The sequence below is a fragment of the Drosophila teissieri genome, chromosome 3R (assembly GCF_016746235.2).
Source record: "Drosophila teissieri strain GT53w chromosome 3R, Prin_Dtei_1.1, whole genome shotgun sequence".
Lineage (NCBI taxonomy): Eukaryota > Metazoa > Arthropoda > Insecta > Diptera > Drosophilidae > Drosophila > Drosophila teissieri.
In genome coordinates, this window is record NC_053032.1 from 5,747,169 (window position 1) to 5,768,074 (window position 20,906).

A 20,906-nucleotide genomic window follows, 5' to 3' on the forward strand; every position below is an offset into this window, starting at 1 on the left:
GTACACTAAAGGCCGTCAGCTTATCACGCTTACAAAGCGTTAAATTTTGCTTACAAAAGCGGTTTGAAAATATATATAAGTATATAACAATTTGTTTATTTATTTTACGCGTTTATAAACATAACTAATGGGAAGATAGATTTATACAAATTTTATTATTTTTAAATTGTAATTTTCTTAGGACATTTTTTTTAAATAATGAGTTACGAATAAAAAAACTTTATTATTCTTATTTATTATTTTCGAATTTTAGTGCTTTCTAGCGCGACCTGTGATCACTGATAGCGAAATGCGAAAAATCACGCCAAAGCTTTGAGTAGCAAATATTGTGAATCGATAATAACAAGAAGAGTATCGATGTTGGCAAATATCTGTAAGTATCGATAGCACGAATAGCCGCCGCCTTCTGTTCCAGCCCCATAGTAAACACGTGCAGTTGTGTTTTGTTGCAATGGGAAAAGTCCGGAAAGTAAAAACGCGGACGCCGTCCGGCGTGGACACCTCGGTGGAAATTGATTTAGAATCGGCGGGTGAAGCGGAAGGCCTCGGACCTATCGAGGCGATTTGCGTGCACCTGCAGCAAGCGGACGTGGAGGAAAAGCTGAACGGACTGCACTCCTTCGCCGTGCTGGCCCTGCGAAAGGAGAAGGTTCACGAAATACGCGACAGCGAGTTGGTCCGGATTGCGGCCCCCCTGCTGTGCGATAAGGAGAACGCCATTCGGAATGCGGCGGCAGGTGCCTTTCGAAATTTATCGGTGTTTGGCACGGAGGTGTGCGATTTCCTCGTGGACAACGACATTCTGACCGCCCTGCTGACTCTGGTCAGTAGCTATGATCTGACTAAAAATGGATTTGAGAACGAACTGCATGCGGACACCTTCCAGCAAGCAATCCATCTGCTCCGAAATCTGTGCGAGAGCTCGCCCACCGCTACTGAAGCCCTAAACCAGGCCAACTTCCTTTCCAGCCTGCTGATGGGCTTCGACTACAAAAAGTTTGGCCTTGAAGTCGCCATTTCAGTTGCACAACTTGTACTGGTGGTGTCTGAGAACAACTCCAGCTCATGGAACGTCCTGGCCAGCAGTAACATACTACCTGAGCTTCTTGTGGTTCCCACAGAGAGTTACGCACAGCTCTACCTAAACGCCTTAGCCGCTGGTATCTTGTGCAATGTTCCCGCCTGCGCGGCAGCACACACTCGGGAAATCCTCAACAGTCTGGACAAACTACTAGCCATTGATCCACAGGCCCAGCTGCAGAGCTGCAAAACGGAAATTCAAAATGCCAAGTCGAGGAACGAGGCACCCGTGCTGGAAATTTCTATGGAGACGGAGGAAATGACGGAAACACAAAGTACCAATCAGTCCAAGCCAAACCAATGCGATGCCGAAGTAGCACTCAAAAACATAGAGCACTTGCTAGATGCCCAGCGCCTGGTGGCGGAGATAATTACCAACCTGGGCTCCAGCGATGAACAGAGCAACTGGGATACGGATAGCGAGCAGTCTGAATCTGAGAGCGTGGCCGATTACGAAATGGAGGACGAGACAGCTGACAGTGGATCAGGAGGACTGCCCGCCAACTTCTTGGAGACCATCAAACAAAACAAAGTGATCGAGAAATTGTGGCAAAAGACTCAACCACTGCAGCCAGCTGTGGAGAATCTGGTGTCCCAGCAAGAAAATATCATGGAGAAAGTGGCAAAATTAAGAGTTTCCTACTTGATTTGCCTCCAGAACCTATGCAATGTGCTGCCACTTGAGGATTTGGGTGGCTGCAGCAACATCTATAACATGTGGATGATCTTGGGGCAACAAGCCTTTAGGGGAAGCGAAGATGTTGCCGTTATGGAGGCCATTACGTCACTAATGCGCTCCTCGCTGAGTTTGCTCAAGTCTCGCAAAGATCTCTTTAGCCAGATGACCGAGAACGACCTGAACATGATTATCGAGGGGGCTAGCAAGTGCACAGATATAAATATCCGCGTTAACTGGAACCGCATGCTAGGCACGCTGGGTTCTCTGCTCTCAGAGCCTCTGGTTAAGGCCATAGTGCTCTTCCTATTAACTTATTGTGCCCAGGAAGATGACCTGTGGGCTCTATCTGAAGGACTCGATGCGCTAATGGACATTTTTGCCGTAGACGACTGGCCGCAGATCATCGCCGAGTTGGAGATGTGCGATCGTGTCCAGGCACTAGAGGAGTTGTTCAAGTCAAAGCTGCGGCAACAACGACGGGAGCTCAAGGAGCGACGAGCCACAGTGCAAACAGTGAAGACAAATTTTGCACGCTTTGTTTTCTATCTTAAAAAGAACTGTAAAAAATAAATTAACCCGACTACGAAATTAGTTTCAGAGAAACTAAAAAAAAATAGGTCCGTTTTTAAACACGTATATGTTACATATGTATATGTACATATATGCCAATGTACACATGTACGACGGAATGCACAACGAGGTTACAGGAAAAATCGGTAAAAATCGTTAACTTTCCAATTGTCAAGCTTTTTTATTTCCTATTAAAATCGGCTTAGATCGGGACTTTTTAAGAAACATTGCATTTGTCTTAAACAGTTTTTAACTTATAAAAGAGGCATTAAACCGATTGATTTCAAGAGCTAGGATGTAAAGCAAGTAACATTTTAGTTTTGGGTATTAGGCCAATTTAGTTTCAAAGGTTTTCGGGTTGACATAAAGTGCCGTTCCAGTGCAAACCAACTTTTGAGCGTAATATACAAATCGTAATATCAAATCATTCAAAGTTTAATCTCTGATAAATTTCATTATTCTGGAGGATTTCTACAACTTCGACTTAGTCTCAGGCGGGTTCTTCTCCAAAACATTCTTCATTTCGAAAAAGGATTGCTCGAGGGTCTTGGCAAACTTCAAGTGATCGGTTATTGGACAATGGCGCCAAGCGGATATGGCCAATATTATGTCGTTATCCCGTGGATTATAGCAGCATGCATAACCATCGTCAGTCGCCGGACCGTATCCCATGAATGCATCGTATTTGGTGGCTACCTGTGAGGTGGACATGCGGAAGTGACTCGACTTGACAACGCCTGGCGATTTGAAGAACTCGGGAATTGGCTTGCTATGCTCCAGAGCCATCAGCTTCAGTCCAAGCAGGTGACGATCAACACCCTTCCCCTGAAGAGCCAGCTTAGCATACGTCTGATGAGACACTACTGCCTCACGAAGCTTAGCGGCGCGTTCCTGGTCGGTAACATTTGAGTCCTGCATAGCGCGGGAAAAGGCCAATGATTCGTTCGAGCAAGAGCGAATGGTTTCGGTTCGTCCGCCATCGAATATGCGCAAGTGCGCCGACTCATATTGCGCAGGTGGTTCCGAGTGCATTCTGTAAAACGAAAATGTATTTGGGTATATGGAAAATCTGTAAGCGAATATATTAACTTGTAGAACGCGAGCTGCAGCGCCATTTGAACAAAGCTGTCCGGACCCAAACGCTGTTTTTTTATGAAATCCTTTCCAAAGCCGTTGAATTTTAGAACCTTCATTTGGAGAGCATCGGCGAGTTTATCCACGTTTTCCTGGGCGGCTTTCAATGATTTTTCTAGACTTTTATTACTAGAAGAGAAGTGTATTTTCTGTGCCGGAATAAAGTCCTTTGAGCCGCTTTCCCCGAAGCTAGGGTCTTCCTTCCTGAAATCATATGAATTGCAGTTGCTTTGAACCGTATGTGCGTCATTCAACATACATCTTTTGCACCACGTAGTCCATCATCATCGCAATGGGCTGGCCCTCAGCAGGCGAGTGCTCATAGGTGAATCCAACGTTTCCATTGGGGTTCACCACCAGCTGAATAGTCTTGTCCATCCAGCGGTTGCCGCTGTTGATCTTGCTGCCACTGCCATGGATCAGCGATAGAATAAGCTCGTCGGCCTCTTCGCCTTCTTTTAGGGTGGTACCCTCATCGAGTGAGACGGTGAAAAGAGCACCCTGAATGATCTTAAGGGCATCCCTGTTGCCAGGAGTGTCAGCCAGATTTTCGTAGGCTTCCGCCCAGTTGTCCCTGGAGTCGGTGGTCAGAATACCATAGGGAATTCCCACATTCCTTTCCTTCAACACGACATTCTCCAGTTGAGCAGCTAGACATGGAGCAGCAATGAGCTTTCCCTCGTTACTGTATATCTTCAGTTGGTAGAAGTGATTCTTGTAGATCACCACCACATAATCGGATTCGGGATTGTATACGATATCGTCGGTGCCCCTTCTGGGAATCCGACATGTGCCGAATACTTTGCCAAACTGGCTGTTGTCCAACTCGTTCTTGCCCATTTTAACGATCGGAATTTTATTGGCGTGCACCATGTCGTTGAATTCGACCAGTCCATAAATAACCCTGGCTGTATAGTCCACACAAGCGCGTAAGTCCCTGAAGTCTTGCTTGGGGAAGGTCATGCCGGGGCTCACGAACACGGTGACTGGATCTCGATAGGTCAAATAAGCGGCCTTCAGCCAGCGGTGGGCCAACCAATTCTTCTCCTTGCTGCCGGTTTTTTCCAGGAGCAGCTGCAGTTCGCGTCCTTGCTTGTTCAAAAACTCGGAGGTGATCCCCTTTTGCTGTTGAAACTCCTCCGGTGTCAGCAGAGGTTCCACAGTGGTCATGAAGCGGTTCAGCGTTTCTTCCAGCGGTAGGACGTGGTATTTCAGCAGACTCGGCTGTTCCAAGGGTATGGTCTTCTGCGCGGTGCTGTAGCTGCTGGCGGGCAGCACATTTTTGGAGATCCCATTTGGAGACTGCTGCGCAAAGGAGTTCTTGGTCTGGAATTTGAATGAGATATGTATTATAAAGCGGAGATCCAGAAGCATTCCTTATGGAGCACTACCAAATTCCACAAAAGCTTTCCGTTGCCACGAAACTTCATCTCGGCGTCGCGTTTCTCGAGGATTCTCTCAGATGTTGGGCTGCAAAACACAGACATTGTATTTGAGGGTTACAATTGGAGTTCAAACACCTGTTCCGCCTGAGGCACTAAATTAACCTTTGATATTTGTACATAATCTACTTCTCTCTATAAGGAGCGATAAACTAATGGCTCACGATTAGCAGCCCGCGGAGGAGGCAAGTGCAAGCAAAACGGCAGTTGCCAGTCAACTGGCCGTCGAAAGAGCAGTCCACGTAGGCAGAAGGGTGGAGGTGAAGTGGAGTGGGTGGAGCCCAACTTAAATGCTATCAGCGACCGGTTTATTTACTTTCGCTCTCTCAATAGCGCGTCTCTTGATATCCGCACCTTGTGTTTTATTTACCACGGCCATTTGTGCGAAATACATAAAGTTTACAATCTAGAAACTTTTTATGTAATCCCTAACTGGTTCGCTTATCCTTGCCCATCACATGAAATAAGGAATTTATGTTCACCTTGCTGTTGTTTCGCTCCACTTAATTATCATCTAAAGATTCTGTACATGCAATGCATATTATGCATGTACATATGTTTAAATCAAAACAAGAACAGCTGTTTTTCTTATAGCAACAAGTAAATACACGACTGCGGTAACAATGGATATCAATCGATGAATAATACAAAAAGTTAAAAAACTTAATGAAATATAATATTTGATATTTAAGGATTGCTTAAGTATACAATATATGTATATATGTTCATGATAAGCTTGAGTACGTTTTTTAAAGACTATCGATGTTTTTCCAGCTCTAGCATTAATAATAAAAAGTAGGGGAGTTCTTTGAAGAAAAAATATTTTGGGGAACTTTCGGTACTACTCGTACCTCTTCTTACATAAGACAATACGAAACCGTTAGTATTAGTGGATAAAAAAGGGTCCACTGACCACAATTCTAATTTTTTAAAGCGAAAAAAGGTGTTAATTTAAAATTTTAATTTTATTTGAGAAATGCCAATTTAAAAAAGAATGTTAAAAACTTCTAACTAATTTCTCTATTTTTATAAAAAGTATCAAACTATAAAGAAAATGATTAATCTGCAAAAAATTATACCATTGGTTTTGCTCTATGATTTGATCTTTGGAAATTGTGATTTCACAGTCCGATTCGTTTGATACAAGTTTTAAAAAACGTTAATACGCCACGGTCTCTGGATGAAAAATGTTGGCCCTTGTTCTTCTGATTGCCAGTTGTTTGGCCATTCAAACGGCAGCCACTACGACACCAATTCCCGCGGTCTACGAAGCTGGTGATGCAGCTCCTGCAGGATCGCCAAATAAAGCGGAGCCAGGAAAGAGCTCCTCCGAAACATCGAAATACTGCGACCGCTCCTTGTGCCTCCATGACCTCAAACATGTGGCTTGCAACGCATCAACCGTGAGTTACCAATATAAAATGCCTGCCACGTGATAAATAACCAAATAACATAAATTAATCAATTTTTTGTTCACATATGTACACTACACATACACGACACATACACTCTTCGGTGTAAATAGTTGAAACGAAGCCAAATAGAAACTGAAAGATTTATCACTTATTTAAATAGTGTATATGTCAGTGAACAAATTAAACGCCTGTCAATAAAATTAATATAACTTTTTCATACAATTTTAAACGTTGGAAGTGACGGATTCTATTTCTAAAAAGAATACTTTCGTTGAAATATGTCATGTTTAAACATTTGTATTAATTTTGTTTCCAAAAACTCATATATGCCCATCTTCTAACCAAAAATATTTTCAGGATCTGCACGACAAGTGCTCTCTAGACGCTGAGATCCTAGAGATAACCCCAAAGGTTCAAAGATTTCTACTGAGGCGTTTCAATGAGTTGAGGGATAGCGTGGCCAAGGGAGGGTTCAACGGATTGAGTCCTGCTAGCCATATGGGCACCTTGAAGTGGAATTCGGAACTGGCCTACCTAGCTGCCTTCAATGTGAGGGATTGTGTCTTGAGACACGACGAGTGCCGAAACACGAACTTCACACAAAACGCTGGCCAGACGGTTGGTTATCGAGGCATTAAAGGAAAAGTCCCAGAGTTGGAGGACACCCTTAGGGACATCATAGCTGTGTGGATGCGGGAGAACGCCGGAACTTCGATGGTGAACATCATGAAATATAACGAGCCAGAAATTGGGTGAGTACTAATTGTCCAAAAAATATTTGGTAATTTTGGTATTAATTTAGACTTACGGTTTTACTCAAATTTTTTTTTATTCTCTCTAAAAACTCAAATTACTGGTTACAAATACAATATGATTTTCACTATCCACTTTTAATTATACTCCTCGCACTTAAATTTTCATTCAGTATCGTCGTCGAATAGCAATCGTGCAAATGATATTGATTGAGAGGAATCTTCGCGCCTTTATTTTATCAGATACTACTGCAGCTTCCAACTTCTTAATAAACTTTAATAGGAAAACTCAACGCATGACTAAACTAGCTACCAACTACTTGGAAATACTTTACGAGTATTGTTATTGTCTATAGAAATATTTGTTGGAATTATTTGGTCCGAAAATTATATATAAAGATATATATAGGGATTCGCTGGCAACCTCCAAGTTAAAAATAATAAATTATATAGGAGGATTCGTTGGTAACTCTCCAAGTTGGCATCTAAGCCTTCATTATATAAACCCAAAGTACTTTGAATATATTAAATAAATTTGTGTTTATTTGTATTGTATTTCTATTAGGACGCCGAAGTACAACTTCATACAGATCGTGTTGGAGAACGCTGAATTTGTGGGTTGTGCCATCGTTCAGCAGTCCCGGAACGGCTGGCTTCAGACGTTCTTCACGTGCAACTATGGAAACGCCCCCGTGGTGGGTTCGCCCGTCTACGAGTCCGGGCAAAAGGCGGCGGAGGCCTGCAAGTCCGGAGTGAACCCGAAATATGTACATCTCTGTGCGGAGTCCGAGGTCTACGAAAAGGTTACTCCAAACGGAGGGAACGCGTCAAATGCCGAAAATAAAGCGAGAACTCTTGGGAAACGAGACTTCGTCATGCTCAACAGCAAAACCGATGATGCCGATTCACCAGTTTTACAACCTAGAAGTGGTTCGCCCGTCTACGAGTCCGGGCAAAAGGCGGCGGAGGCCTGCAAGTCCGGAGTGAACCCGAAATATGTACATCTCTGTGCGGAGTCCGAGGTCTACGAAAAGGTTACTCCAAACGGAGGGAACGCGTCAAATGCCGAAAATAAAGCGAGAACTCTTGGGAAACGAGACTTCGTCATGCTCAACAGCAAAACCGATGATGCCGATTCACCAGTTTTACAACCTAGAAGTGGAACCCCGGCGGCTGAAGGAGGAGTGGCGGCACCAGCAGCCGATGGAGCAGCAGCGCCAGCCGCCGCCCCAGCAGCCGAGGGAGGAGCAGCTCCACCTGCCGAAGCAGGAGCCACTCCAGCAGTCGAAGGAGCAGCTCCGGGAGTCACTCCAGTGGCTGGAGAAGGTCCCGCTACCGCACCTGCAGCTGGAGGGACACCCGGTTCCGGATCGCCGGGAGGGGGTGAAGCTCATGTCGAAGGGCTACTGGAACCCAAGCCGACGCCCCTAGAGAAGGCTGCGCTGGAGAAGAAATTCGCCCGGTTCCTGGCGCTGATGAAGCGGGCTGAGATGTTTCACGGTCGCCGAAAGATAGTGGTCATATCCAGCAATCACGAGGTGGAAGATGACCGCGTGCAGCAAGAAGGCGGGCAAGCCGATTCAACTAATAGCCCCATGGAAAGCGCTTTCTCCAGCCGCGGTGGAATAATGAGAAGGTCGAAAAGTAGCCACGGACGCAGTCGCAGGCCAAGTTCCTATTGGGCTCCGCAATGGATAGCTATACCTTGAAGGCCCAAAGTGCAATTCTTAGTGTAACCTGATTGTATAACCATTGCTTAAAAGTCAAATGTTTTAAATTATATTGAAACATAATAAAAAGTTGCACAATCTTAATGTTAAATTGTAGCCTTGGTGTAAATTAGATTCGACCTGTGATCCTAAACAAGAATGTATATGGAAAAGAAAATATTCCTCGATTTAGTAATACAGGGTGACTAACAAAAACAATTTAAATTAATTGGGCACATTTTTGTATATAGAATCTTTGTTGAAATCATATTTACGTTTAGCACAAGTGTTTTTGCCCTGACACAAAATCAATAAGATTAAGTAAAAGATCGATCTCGCAGCTTTGTTTTGAGTTGAAAATGGAAAGTTTTGGAATAAAAAAAACATTTTCATTAAAGCAACTATTTTATTATTATTATTCATCCTACATCTTACGACTTTCAAAAGCCCTTTTTGTACCATTATCTGATCGCCCAAAAATATTTAACAATAGATTTCATTGTGAAGACGTTTTTACTCGTTCTCGAGAACTGATAAATCTGTTGGCAGTCCCACCTATATAAGCCCATCATATTACAGATCAGTCAAATCAAGTCGACCCTCCAAAATGAAGTTACTTTTGGTTCTAGCTTGCGTTGTCCTCTACGCTTCTCTCGCCTATGCCCAGGATCGCTGCGATGGACGTCCTAGCGGTATGTTGAATAATAGCATTTAGTAACTATACTTTTATAACTGATATTCACATTCACACAGGGCGTCAGAATTGCGTCGGCGGCAAGAACGAAGGACGTGGGGGAGGGCATTGCCACAGAACTGCCATGGACGAAATGTGGTACTATAACCAGAGATCCGGGAGGTGCATCAAGATGAAGTACCTCGGATGTGGCGGCAACCAAAACCGCTACTGCTCCTTAAGACACTGTCAAAGGTCGTGCCCATGAATTTAAATGTCTTCATCGATCCTCTTCCAAATTAAAATGCAGCCTATATTTACAGCAAAAAAAAGATATTTATGAGAAGGGAGGTAAAAGTATCTATTATTAGCCTTCATATCGTCATAAAATAAAGAACTTGGCAACCTACGAATATTTTACACATGTGGATAATTGCCAAAATTGTGGATCGACTTAACTTTAGCTAGACGATACCTAAGACTTTTCACGTTGCATCACCTTCCAGATTGCATTCATTCGCATGTGTCCGTCTCGCAGATGGTTCAACATGGCTTCAACGGTCCCTTCGACTGGCTTTCTTACTCCGCCTCTCCTGCAAGGGGCAATGTGTCTTTCATAACGCCATTTGTTTCGAAACACTCTGTCACAGTGATCGCACACAGCTTGCTCGCCCTGATCGTCCTCGTCATCGGATCCGGCGTCATCCGCCATGGCCGCTTGATTCGACTTATTGGGACTGGCCCACATAGGCTCCGGCTTAATAAGCAGCTGCGTCTTGTTTTTACGCTGCAGCTCCTCCTGGTGGTTGTAGCGAATGTGGTTGAGGATCTTTGAGGTGCTGGTCTTAGTGCGATCACAGAGTGTGCACTTGAGATAGGACCGGTAAGGCAGATGCTTAAAGCAGTGCTTCTGCAGTTGTGAGCGCATAGTCGTTGGTTGCACCTCATGGCACTGCAGGCACATGGCCTTGCGCCCAGACTCCAGAATCTTAAAACTGTTCTCGATGATGTGCTCAAAGTCGTGTTTCTTGAACACGTGTGTTCGCCACCCGTCCATCGAGGCAATCTCTTTGCCGCACTTTGGACACAAGTACGAAATGAGCTTCGTGAGGCCGTTGGTGGACATTTCCGTGTCGGAGTCGCGACTGGGCGTCGTTGACAGGCGCCGTCGTTTAGCCGGTTGACTTACTGGGTCTGACTTCATTTCCTTTTTTAACTGGGCCACTTCCTCCTTGCCGAGTGCATCAATCTCGATGATGACCACCTCTTGATTTCGTTGCTGCAGATGCGCCTCGTCTTGAGACCGCTTCTCATCAGCTTTTACGTTGCCGGGGGTGGTGCCATCCTCAAAAAATTCCTTGCAAAGGGCATCCAACTCGTCGTCATACTTTGGCACCTCATCCTTTTCCTTTTCCTTGCGCACGATGTCCTCGTAGGCATTCAAACACCGGTCTAGATTCTGCTCGCTGACATTTGAAATGGTCTTAGGGGCGTTTGCAGGAGCTGCTAGTGCTGCCACTGGCCGTGTTGGGGACTTTTCCAATTCTGTGTTCAGATCAATGTCCATCAGCGCCTTTTGCAGCAGGTCATTTTGCTTTCTGTTCGCTGAACCTTTGGGACGCCCTCGAGGCCTTACAGACGTCGCCTTCTCTGCACTTCCAGCAGTTGCTGCCGCAGTGGTGGTTTTTGTCTGCTGCCGCTTCATTTGACGCAGCTTGTTCTCGTACTTCTCGATCTCCCGCATGTGCGTGTCTAGTAGGTGGACATTCAGAGCCCGGCGTCTCGTGTACGCCATGCGGCAGTGTACGCACCGGTAGGTCTCACTGTGTTCCAGGTGCATGAAGTAGTGGTACTGCAACAGGGCGATTGTCTTGTGGGCGTTTTCCACCCACTTGAAGCACAGCTGGCACTCGTGGAAGCGCTCGTCGATCTGAATGAAGTTGAAGTCCGAGTACGTCTTCTTTAGATAGTCGTGTTTCTGTAGGCATATTACAAACCATTAATAAAGCAAGGCATGATTTAGATAAAAAATTGCAACTTGCCGTGTTCAGATGCTGTCGCCACTCAGCCTGAGTACGGAAGGCCTTGCCGCATTCCGGACATATGTAAACCATATGCGCCTCCAGACGCGCATTCAGCCTGCTTTGCTCATCCGAGAGTGTCACGTTCCGAGACATTTTTTCTACAATTTTAGCGACCAACTGCAATTGAAATGCAAACAAACTCCACAGCGCTTCCAGAATTTATCGTCGTTGGCTTTGCCAGTTATCGCTTACCAAAGAAGAGATGATCGATAACCGTGACTGTCAACGTTTGCGGTTGTCACGGTATTTTGTTGGAACAAGGCTTCAGAATTTTTAAATACCTTATACAGTTTTGATTATGCAATCTAATTATATTTACTTTTCCAATTTTTTTTTATCAAAATCTTTTGGAATAATTAAAATTTTCCTCTCCAAAGATACGATATAATTCGTACGATAAATAACTGCACCTGAGTTATCGGGTATCACTAGAAAATCCAACTTTTTCGCCCGCGCCGCAAATTGGAAGAGTTTGGAAAAGTGTGAAATATCCAGTTATAAGCATCATATGGTTACATCCTAGAGTCGTAGCGGAACAATAAGCCATGTCGAGCGCGTCCAAATCGACGGTAAGTCTATTCCTTGCCGCTTCCGGCGCCAACACTAATTTACGGACTTTGCTTGACTTTATGCAGCCGAGCGCTGCTAGCGGGAGCTCCACGTCCGCAGCTGCCGCCGCCGCAGCCTCCGTAACCTCAGGATCCGCCTCGTCCTCCGCTAACGTGCAGGAGTTCAAGATCCGTGTGCCCAAGATGCCCAAGAAGCACCATGTGATGCGGTTCAACGCTACGCTTAATGTGGATTTCGCGCAGTGGAGAAATGTGAAACTAGAGAGGGAGAACAACATGAAGGAGTTCCGGGGCATGGAGGAGGATCAGCCCAAGTTCGGTGCCGGATCGGAGTACAATCGGGATCAGCGCGAGGAAGCGCGCCGCAAAAAGTTCGGCATTATAGCGAGGAAGTACCGTCCGGAGGCGCAGCCTTGGATCCTTAAAGTGGGTGGCAAGACTGGAAAGAAGTTCAAAGGCATCCGCGAGGGTGGTGTAGGCGAGAATGCCGCTTTTTATGTGTTCACCCATGCACCAGACGGCGCCATCGAGGCATACCCCTTGACTGAGTGGTACAACTTCCAGCCTATTCAGCGCTACAAATCTCTGTCGGCAGAGGAAGCCGAACAGGAATTTGGTCGGCGCAAAAAAGTGATGAACTACTTTTCCCTCATGTTGCGAAAGCGTCTGCGCGGCGATGAGGAAGAGGAACAGGATCCGGAGGAGGCTAAGCTTATTAAGGCAGCGACCAAAAAATCCAAGGAGCTCAAGATCACTGACATGGATGAATGGATTGATTCCGAGGATGAGTCGGATTCGGAAGACGAGGAGGATAAAAAGAAGAAGGAGCAGGAAGACAGCGACGATGGCAAGTCCAAAGGAAAAGGAAAGAAGGGCGCAGACAAGAAAAAGAAAAAACGGGATGTTGATGATGAAGCCTTCGAGGAGTCGGACGATGGTGATGAGGAGGGCAGGGAAATGGACTACGACACCAGCTCCAGTGAAGAGTATGTGCCGCAAACGATTAATAATTTAGATAAAACGGCAATAGAATGTGGACCACAACTATTTATTCCGTATTCCCTATTTTAGCGAACCAGATCCAGAAGCAAAGGTGGACAAGGACATGAAAGGCGTGGCCGAGGAAGATGCGCTTCGCAAGCTGCTTACGTCCGATGAAGAGGAGGAGGACGAGAAGAAGTCTGATGAGTCGGACAAGGAAGATGGCGACGGCGAGAAGAAAAAAAAGGAGAAGGGCAAGGACGAGGGCTCCAAGGACAAAAAGAAGAAGAAACCCTCCAAAGAAGACAAGAAGGGCAAGTCGAATGGCAGCGGCGACTCGTCCACAGACTTCAGCTCTGACAGCACAGACTCCGAGGACGACCTCAGTAATGGACCGCCCAAGAAGAAGGTTGTTTCTAAGGAGAAAGACAAGGAAAAGGAAAAGGAGAGCGCTGCGAGCAGCAAGGCTTCCACCAGCAGCAGTAATGCTAATAAATCTCGCTCGGCCACGCCAACGCTCTCGACGGATGCCAGCAAGCGCAAGATGAACAGCTTGCCCAGCGATCTCACCGGCTCAGACACAAGCAACAGTCCCACCAGCACGCCAGCAAAGAGGCCCAAGAACGAGATTAGCACATCGCTGCCCACTTCCTTCTCTGGCGGCAAAGTAGAGTGAGTAAAGCCGTGAATCCATACACGAATTCCTTATCATCCTAATTTAATTTACTTTAAGGGACTACGGAATTACCGAGGAGGCTGTGCGTCGGTACCTTAAGCGCAAGCCCCTGACAGCAACCGAGCTGCTCACGAAGTTCAAGAACAAGAAGACTCCCGTCTCCAGCGACCGTTTGGTCGAGACCATGACGAAAATCCTAAAGAAGATAAATCCTGTCAAGCACACCATCCAGGGAAAAATGTATCTCTGGATCAAGTAGCCCGCAGTCATGTGATTTTAATGTTTCGTAACTGAAATGCATTATTGTTCAACACAAAATATAAACGCACCACTGAAAGTCTGTTATTTTAAGTGGGTTAATATTTGTGTATGTTAGCTATTTTCTTTAATAGCCGGGCACATTTTCATATATATTTCGATTTGAAAATTCGATATGTTTTAAGGTTCTGAAATTATAAATTAAGTAAAACGATCTGAAACAATTCCTGAGAAATCTGGATTTGAATATGTTTTCGAGTTTGTTTACGTTCGTATAGGGATGGAAGTTTCTTGGTAATGTACTTCTTCGATAGTTCTCGAAATATGGAAATAATCGATGTAAGAAAACATCGAGGGATACATCGATTCAGTTCCAGCTCTAGCCCTGTTTGAGTGTGCGGATGGGATGTAAATTCTAATATCCGATAATTAGAAAAGTGAACCAACCAGCCCAAAGCGTTCTTATCGCGACTGTCATGCTCTTTTGGCAGCCACTGCGCTGTCCCTGTCGCAACTCGCACAAAAATTAAAGGATCCCGAGGACGCCCAGCCCCAAAAGGAAGCAAAACAAAGTACAACGCAATACCATTGCGATGGCGACGAGTGAGGGGGCGAGCGAGTGCTGAAAAAATAGGATTGGATACAGGAACTGGCCAGAAGTCGCTCCAATCGGTCGGCCAAAAGCTCCAGAAGCACTAATAAAGTGAGTGTCCAGTGGGTGTTCGTGAATGAAGGTTGGGAAAGCAGAAGAAAATCGTTCAACTGCTTTGTTGTTGTGCTAATTGAACGCACACAAGCTCACCATCATGCACGCACACAGATGCGCCTGAAAAAAGCACAACAAAAGCGAAAATACGAAATTGAAGTGCATTAACTTGTGGCTGCTGCCTCCAATTGAGCGCATTATCGCTTATCCCTCTGCGCTTTTCACCTGTAACCCATCATTGTACACCATTCAGGAAATACCTCTGCTTATGTATGTATGCGTGTGTGTATGCCCTCCCCAAACGGAAATCCTTGAAACCACACTTGTGCCTTGTAAAGTTCAAGGTGTGCATGTGTGTGTTTGTGGGTGGGTGCTGCGTGCGCTGTGTAATGTGTAAATTGATATCGGCCTTCGAAACAAAGCGAATTAACGCGAATTTCATTCCTCGTCGCTAAACATTCAATCTGTATGTCCAGATTGCTTAAAACAATTCAGTCAATGCATATCATACATATTTATTCAAGACTCTGTGTAACCGCAAATCTACAATTTTGGCAGATCGTGAAATGAAATTGTAATTGTTAAAGATCGCAAAATTGTTACAAAAAAACGGTATAGGAAAAGATGTTCTAAATTCCCATTAAAAGCAATCAGTAATTGGTATAAAATTATTAAATAAAATAGAGATAGTAACCAACCCCATTAAAATAGGAATCTTGAGAACAAAATATTAATATTGATATTTAATTTACTAATGCCTCTTGCCAATTCAAATTAAGCTTGGCAGTTAGAAACAATTTTGTAGTCATTACTTTGCATTTACTTTACATTTTTAATTACATGAAATGGACAAAGAAGTTTACTTGGTAGGATCAGCTACTCATACATCAAAGCAAAGTCTTAGGCAATCCATAGGGCGAAATTCTTTTAAATGCACGCGCCTCCCTAGATTAAATTTTTAATTGGAACAACGAATGGCGGTCTCCCATTTATTGTTTACCCATTCAATAAAAACAAAGTCACGTTCTCACTTAAGCCTGCTTCGTTTGTCTATCGATGTGCTAATGCCTGGTGACGTTTTCTTTGTCAAATCATAACTTTAATACACATTTTGTGACATATTTGCACACTTTTTCTCGGCTGTGTGAGCCCAATAGATTAGTAGAATTTATAATTCTTCGAAATAAAAACTTTCCACTTTTTCTGCCCCATCTGTGGGTCCAATGCGTCGACGTTCTGGCGGCGATTAGTTAAATGGCCATGCGGTCTCGGCTCTGGTTTTGGCTTGGAACGGTGTTCGTGACTCATTTGATATGGGCCGGAAAGCAGACCTATTTGTTCCGATTTCTGCAGCTGCCCCCAAGATCTCGGTGACTACTGCCCCGCGCTAAAATCAATTGATGGCAAATTGAGTACAATAGCAGCCAAGGAGTGAAATTCGTTGATTTCTCTGTTCTGTTTGAAGAGCCTGAACGGACCGGACCGCCTGACCGACTGTGTCAACAAACAAGCCAGCTGTAAGTGCAGCATGACTGAAGAAACTTAATTTTTTTTTGTGAGTAAGAAAAACAACAATACCTCCAGTTGGTCGTGAAATAAAAAATAATCATCACAAGCTGTTTATCTTATCAGCAGAGCTCTTTGTTTGCCATTGCCTCGTAGGCGGGGAGGAATACCCCTAGCTTGCCTACATGCAGAGTCCTCGCTTAAAGTGAAGGGTTCACGAAAATATAGTGTTGCAACACCCAAGTAATCATTAACAATATGTTAATATAACATTTTTTTTTTAAGCCCGAAGACCAAGCGCACAGAATCGCTGGCGGTGAAACACAGATGAGACATGCGAATGGTGCGGATGGTGAAAACAAATCGCTGCAGCACTGGACATAGCGGATTAGAGCAATAACAGTATAGACGAAGGCCTGATCGTCTCCAGAACTTGTGTCCTCCGCGACAGAATGTCCAAGGGAAGTTGCCACATACTCACCCTGCTGGGATTGTGCCTAGTCTGTCATGAGGCGGCCTTGGTCAGGGGCCACGTGCTGGTTTACCGAAAAACAACCAGCCAGGCAAGTTCAATTAGGGACAAGTTTAATTTTCTATTATTTCTGAAATATTATTACAAATATTAATTACTGACATTGTATGTTGTTTACAAGCAGTTGATTGAGGAGTTCAATGATTTGCCAGCACAATTCGGCCCCCATCTGCCTTCAAATGGTCTCAAAGTGTATGTGGTTCCCGCCAGGCGCCCTTATTACGGTTGTGATAGCTTGGACAGACCACCGCACCTAAATTACCCACCCTCAGCCAAATTTGTGGCACTTGTATCACGGTAAGCAAAATGAAGTAAATATTTTCGATTTTATTTGGCATAACTGAAATCTTTTGTAGCGGGGGCGAATGCACCTTTGAGCGGAAGGTACGAGTGGCCCAGAATGCGAGTTATTCTGCTGTGATTGTTTACAATAATGAAGGCGATGACTTAGGTTAGTGATTATACATAGCCAGTAAAGTCTAAAAATGATTTGTGTAAACCCATGTTCAATTACAGAGCAAATGTCCGCCGACAACATAACGAGTATAAGAATACCCTCGGTTTTTGTAGGCCACACGACCGGCAAAGCGCTGGCCACTTACTTTACTCCCGAGGTGGTGCTTATCATTAACGATGAGCTGCCCTTCAACATCAATACCCAGCTAATATTGCCGTTCTCCATTCTGATTGGTATGTGCTTCATCATTATGGTAAGAGATCTGGAGTTTTAACGCTGTCTTCTATACAAACTGAATTTCCTTGTATTCCCATCAGGTTATCTATATGATCTACAAGTGCATCCGCGAGCAGCGCCGCTTGCGTCGCCATCGACTGCCAAAGAGCATGCTAAAGAAGTTGCCAGTGCTACGATATACCAAGAACAATGCAAACAAGTACGACACTTGTGTGATCTGTCTGGAAGACTTCATTGAGGACGATAAGCTGCGCGTGCTGCCCTGCTCACATCGTAAGAGATAACATTGTCTTGGTTACTAACTAAAGCTGCGTTAGTTTAATAATTTTAGAATATGTATTTGTTTTTAATATCACATTAACAGATAAATTGCCTTTTGTTATTTAATTCGTTATTAATTGCAGCCTATCACACGCACTGCATTGATCCCTGGCTTACCGAAAACCGTCGCGTCTGTCCCATTTGTAAGCGCAAGGTTTTTACGAAGGGCGAAGCGCGCGCAAGTCGGAGTCGACAGCCTTCTTTGGATAACGTCACGGATACGGATGACGACACAACGCCGCTGCTGCAAGAACAGCAGTCCAATGGCAGGCAGATGGGCCAAGTGAGCTCTGCTTCTTCGGCTGCTGGAACGACTGCAGGGAGCAGCTCGAGCGTTGCGGCGTCAGGTGTCGCCGGAACCACGCGACATGGAACCTTCCGCCGTGGGGACGCTGGCCGAAATCCGTTCGAGGAGTCCCAGAGCTCTGACGATGAGAACGGTACGACTGCTGCCTGAATCAATTATTTGATGCCTTAAATAACTAATTGAATTGCTTGTACAGCTCTACTGGACTCTACAGTGCAGCCGGCCACATCTTCTGGAGCACATGAACGCATTAATCCCTTTGATCGTGCTCCGAATCTACCGGCCCATCTAGCCGAACAATTTACTGAGAGACGTCGCTCGGTCTGGTCGAGAATAAATTTTGGGTAAGAAATGAAAAATTAAGACACTACTAAGTATATTAATAATTGTTTTCGAAATATGTATAGATTTTATATTAACAAACAAACGTCAAAAAATTCGTATTTTCCTTGCAACTAGCATGTATTTTGGCATTTAAAAACGACACTTTATAATAAAGGATAAAAAAAGGTTCCTCAGATTCTGTACTTAAGTCGAGTTTTACCGTAAAAAATAAAAATGCTGTCATATGTATAGGACACATAAAAACATCTTGAAATAAACATCGTAAAATATTTCACTTTGATTTAAATTATTCTAACTGATTTTGTTTATTGCTTTCTCTAGCTCGTTGTTTCGCCGGCAGCCAGCTGTTATTAGTGTTGCGGCACCACCCTATCTGGAGCGCGTCGAGTCCGGTACCAGTGCCATGGGTCTGCCGGTGACGGGGACAATTGCTGTAGCCTCGCCCGCATCGAACAACATCCTCAATCCGAATTTAAGCGGATCCTTTAAGGACGAAGACGATATGCCACCGCATCGGTCGATCTACGAACCGATAGCAATCAGCACGCCTGCAAATGACTCAGCGGCAGTCGACGATTCGGCGTTCCTGCAAACGCCCACGCAAGGCGGCATAGGCGTGGCCGCCCTGCCGCATAGCGCATCTGATCGCCAGTTTCTCATATGAGGCGAGCTAGTTTGCCACAAGTCCCTAGCCTGTATGTTGTAGGTGGTCGTCGATCCTCGAACCATGAGCCCAGCCCGGGTCCGAGTTTTTTATTTGTGTTCGCGATCAGTGCTGTGGCTGCCAGCTTCTTTGTTTTAAACAATTAACAAATGTTTATTATTAATATTAATAAATATGTAGCCGAACCTTGTGTTGGACTGTGCGCTGTCCCCCTTTCAGGGCACCCACCCACAAAAACCCTACACAGACACGAAACACACACGTCATTTATACGCGTATACAAATTGTGATTTATTTTATATACATTTTACAATTAACCCAATTGGCATACAAAATACCGCCTCGCCTACAAACTCCCAACCAAAAATGTAAACAATAGATGGAAGAGAAAAATACCACGTTACCACATCTAAGATTAAATTGATTACCTGATTCGCATTAATCATTAATTCAGTTGTTCAATCAAAAAACTAAAATATATCCAAGCAACACTCTGCACACCTATTAAACTGATTCACGAACATAGTTACGTTTTAGTTAAGATGGTCCTTTTATTTCGATTATTTTGAGAACTGCTTTTCAAAACCATTACAATGAAAATAATTAAATCAAATGATTAAGAGGCACTGGCCTGTATATTGTACATTATTCTCGATTTAACTAATTTTAAGTTTACTATATAGCATATGAATCTTAAATCCAATGATGTAATAAAATGTCTACCCATCTTTTTTTTGGAGAGCAGAGTTTTTTCAAATATGATCAAATTATATTTCAAGTCAAAATAGTTGCAACACTCCACTAAAAGTAGGAAACTTAAGCTCTTGTTTGTGTTTATTTTTTCTCAAAAATAATTAAATATGCAACAAAAATGCTGTTCCCATGATAAGAAAAACATTTAGGGCATAAATGCAAATATAAAATGCTGTGGCAGTGTAATCTAAATTTAATTTACGATCAACAAAATAAACGTAATGGACATAAACTAATCAATCGTTTTTCTTAATAATATTAAAGTTCTTGGCTGTGGTATATGTCAAAAAAATTTCAGTAAATAAAGCCTAATTTGTTTCAAAACTTTTTGTTCGCCTCATCCTCAAGCACTTTATGGAATCCCAGGAAAAGTAATAAAAACAAGAGAGAACGCTATAGTCGAGTTCCCCGACTATCTGATACCCGTTACTCAGCTAGTGGAATAGCGAAGGAGAGTCTTCAGCACTGACAGTTTTTGGCGGTTTGTGGGCGTTAGAGTGGGCGTGGCAAAAAGTTTTTTGGCAAATCGATAGAAATTTACAAGACTAATACAAAAATGAAAAAATATCAAAACATTTTTTAAAAGTGTGGGCGTGGCAGTTTTGGGCGGTTTGTGGGCGTTAGAGTGGGCGTGGCAACATGAATCGACAAACTTGCGCTGCGTCTGTCTCTGGAGTCTGTATGCTTAGTCTCAACTTTCTACCTTTTGTAGTTCCTGAGATCTCGACGGACGGACAGACAGACGGACGGACAGACGGACATGGTCAGATCGACTCGGCTATTGATCCTGATCAAGAATATATATACTTTATATGGTCGGAAACGCTTCCTTCTGCCTGTTACATACTTTTCAACGAATCTAGTATACCCTTTTACTCTACGAGTAACGGGTATAAAAATAAAACAGGAGAGAACGTTACAGTCAAATTCCTCGACTATTAGATACTTCCTACTCAGCTAGCGGTGGTGCGAGGGATCAATCTCAATATTCTTATGGAATACCGAAAGAAACTTGGAAAAAAAAATAATACATTAAAAAAAATAGAAATACATTTT

General features: G+C 44.0%; 7 protein-coding genes across 14 annotated transcripts; 5 read left to right on the forward strand and 2 right to left on the reverse strand.

Moving 5' to 3' along the window:
- The first annotated feature begins 403 nt into the window (after positions 1-403).
- Positions 404-2,460, forward strand: LOC122620944. The gene has a single exon (XM_043798638.1). The coding sequence runs from the start codon at positions 452-454 to the stop codon at positions 2,327-2,329; it is 1,878 nt and encodes a 625-aa protein (XP_043654573.1). The 5' UTR covers positions 404-451; the 3' UTR covers positions 2,330-2,460.
- A 25-nt stretch (positions 2,461-2,485) lies between these two features.
- LOC122622611 (carnitine O-acetyltransferase) lies at positions 2,486-5,604 on the reverse strand. 2 transcript variants are annotated; one of them, XM_043801191.1, is made up of 5 exons: positions 5,388-5,604; positions 4,855-4,933; positions 3,723-4,789; positions 3,419-3,667; positions 2,486-3,362 (listed from the first exon to the last, which is right to left on the reverse strand). In XM_043801191.1, exons 1-5 carry the CDS (start codon positions 5,417-5,419, stop codon positions 2,801-2,803), a joined length of 1,989 nt encoding a protein of 662 aa, XP_043657126.1. In that variant the 5' UTR covers positions 5,420-5,604; the 3' UTR covers positions 2,486-2,800. The 2 variants fall into 2 exon arrangements, with proteins under 2 accessions (XP_043657126.1, XP_043657127.1); XM_043801192.1 differs by lacking the exon at positions 5,388-5,604 and adding an exon at positions 5,011-5,148.
- Positions 5,605-6,059: 455 nt separating this feature from the next.
- Positions 6,060-8,893, forward strand: LOC122620557. 2 transcript variants are annotated; one of them, XM_043798073.1, is made up of 4 exons: positions 6,060-6,308; positions 6,678-7,072; positions 7,638-7,771; positions 8,003-8,893. In XM_043798073.1, the coding sequence occupies exons 1-4, from the start codon at positions 6,093-6,095 to the stop codon at positions 8,779-8,781; spliced, it is 1,524 nt and encodes a 507-aa protein (XP_043654008.1). In that variant the 5' UTR covers positions 6,060-6,092; the 3' UTR covers positions 8,782-8,893. The 2 variants fall into 2 exon arrangements, with proteins under 2 accessions (XP_043654008.1, XP_043654006.1); XM_043798071.1 differs by having other exon boundaries at positions 7,638-8,893.
- A 274-nt stretch (positions 8,894-9,167) lies between these two features.
- LOC122620558 lies at positions 9,168-11,711 on the reverse strand. Of its 5 annotated transcripts, none has more exons than XR_006326141.1 (3): positions 11,497-11,711; positions 9,533-11,432; positions 9,168-9,467 (listed from the first exon to the last, which is right to left on the reverse strand). XR_006326141.1 is itself a non-coding variant. In XM_043798076.1 (3 exons), exons 1-3 carry the CDS (start codon positions 11,629-11,631, stop codon positions 9,754-9,756), a joined length of 1,626 nt encoding a protein of 541 aa, XP_043654011.1. In that variant the 5' UTR covers positions 11,632-11,711; the 3' UTR covers positions 9,168-9,753. The 5 variants fall into 5 exon arrangements, 3 of the variants coding, with proteins under 3 accessions (XP_043654011.1, XP_043654009.1, XP_043654010.1); XR_006326140.1 differs by having other exon boundaries at positions 9,525-11,432; XM_043798076.1 differs by having other exon boundaries at positions 9,168-9,765; positions 9,954-11,432.
- Positions 9,389-9,722, forward strand: LOC122620559 (kunitz-type serine protease inhibitor homolog alpha-dendrotoxin). Its single transcript, XM_043798077.1, has 2 exons — positions 9,389-9,473; positions 9,535-9,722. The coding sequence occupies exons 1-2, from the start codon at positions 9,389-9,391 to the stop codon at positions 9,720-9,722; spliced, it is 273 nt and encodes a 90-aa protein (XP_043654012.1).
- A 178-nt stretch (positions 11,712-11,889) lies between the features above and the next one.
- Positions 11,890-14,101, forward strand: LOC122620467 (general transcription factor IIF subunit 1). The gene is made up of 4 exons (XM_043797943.1): positions 11,890-12,107; positions 12,174-13,093; positions 13,179-13,760; positions 13,822-14,101. Exons 1-4 carry the CDS (start codon positions 12,084-12,086, stop codon positions 14,021-14,023), a joined length of 1,728 nt encoding a protein of 575 aa, XP_043653878.1. The 5' UTR covers positions 11,890-12,083; the 3' UTR covers positions 14,024-14,101.
- A 298-nt stretch (positions 14,102-14,399) lies between these two features.
- LOC122619149 (E3 ubiquitin-protein ligase RNF13) lies at positions 14,400-20,086 on the forward strand. Of its 2 annotated transcripts, none has more exons than XM_043795895.1 (9): positions 14,400-14,725; positions 16,520-16,797; positions 16,891-17,063; positions 17,123-17,217; positions 17,283-17,476; positions 17,541-17,733; positions 17,865-18,221; positions 18,285-18,432; positions 18,755-20,086. In XM_043795895.1, exons 2-9 carry the CDS (start codon positions 16,687-16,689, stop codon positions 19,095-19,097), a joined length of 1,614 nt encoding a protein of 537 aa, XP_043651830.1. In that variant the 5' UTR covers positions 14,400-14,725; positions 16,520-16,686; the 3' UTR covers positions 19,098-20,086. The 2 variants fall into 2 exon arrangements, with proteins under 2 accessions (XP_043651830.1, XP_043651831.1); XM_043795896.1 differs by lacking the exon at positions 14,400-14,725 and adding an exon at positions 15,880-16,245.
- Positions 20,087-20,906: the final 820 nt, after the last annotated feature.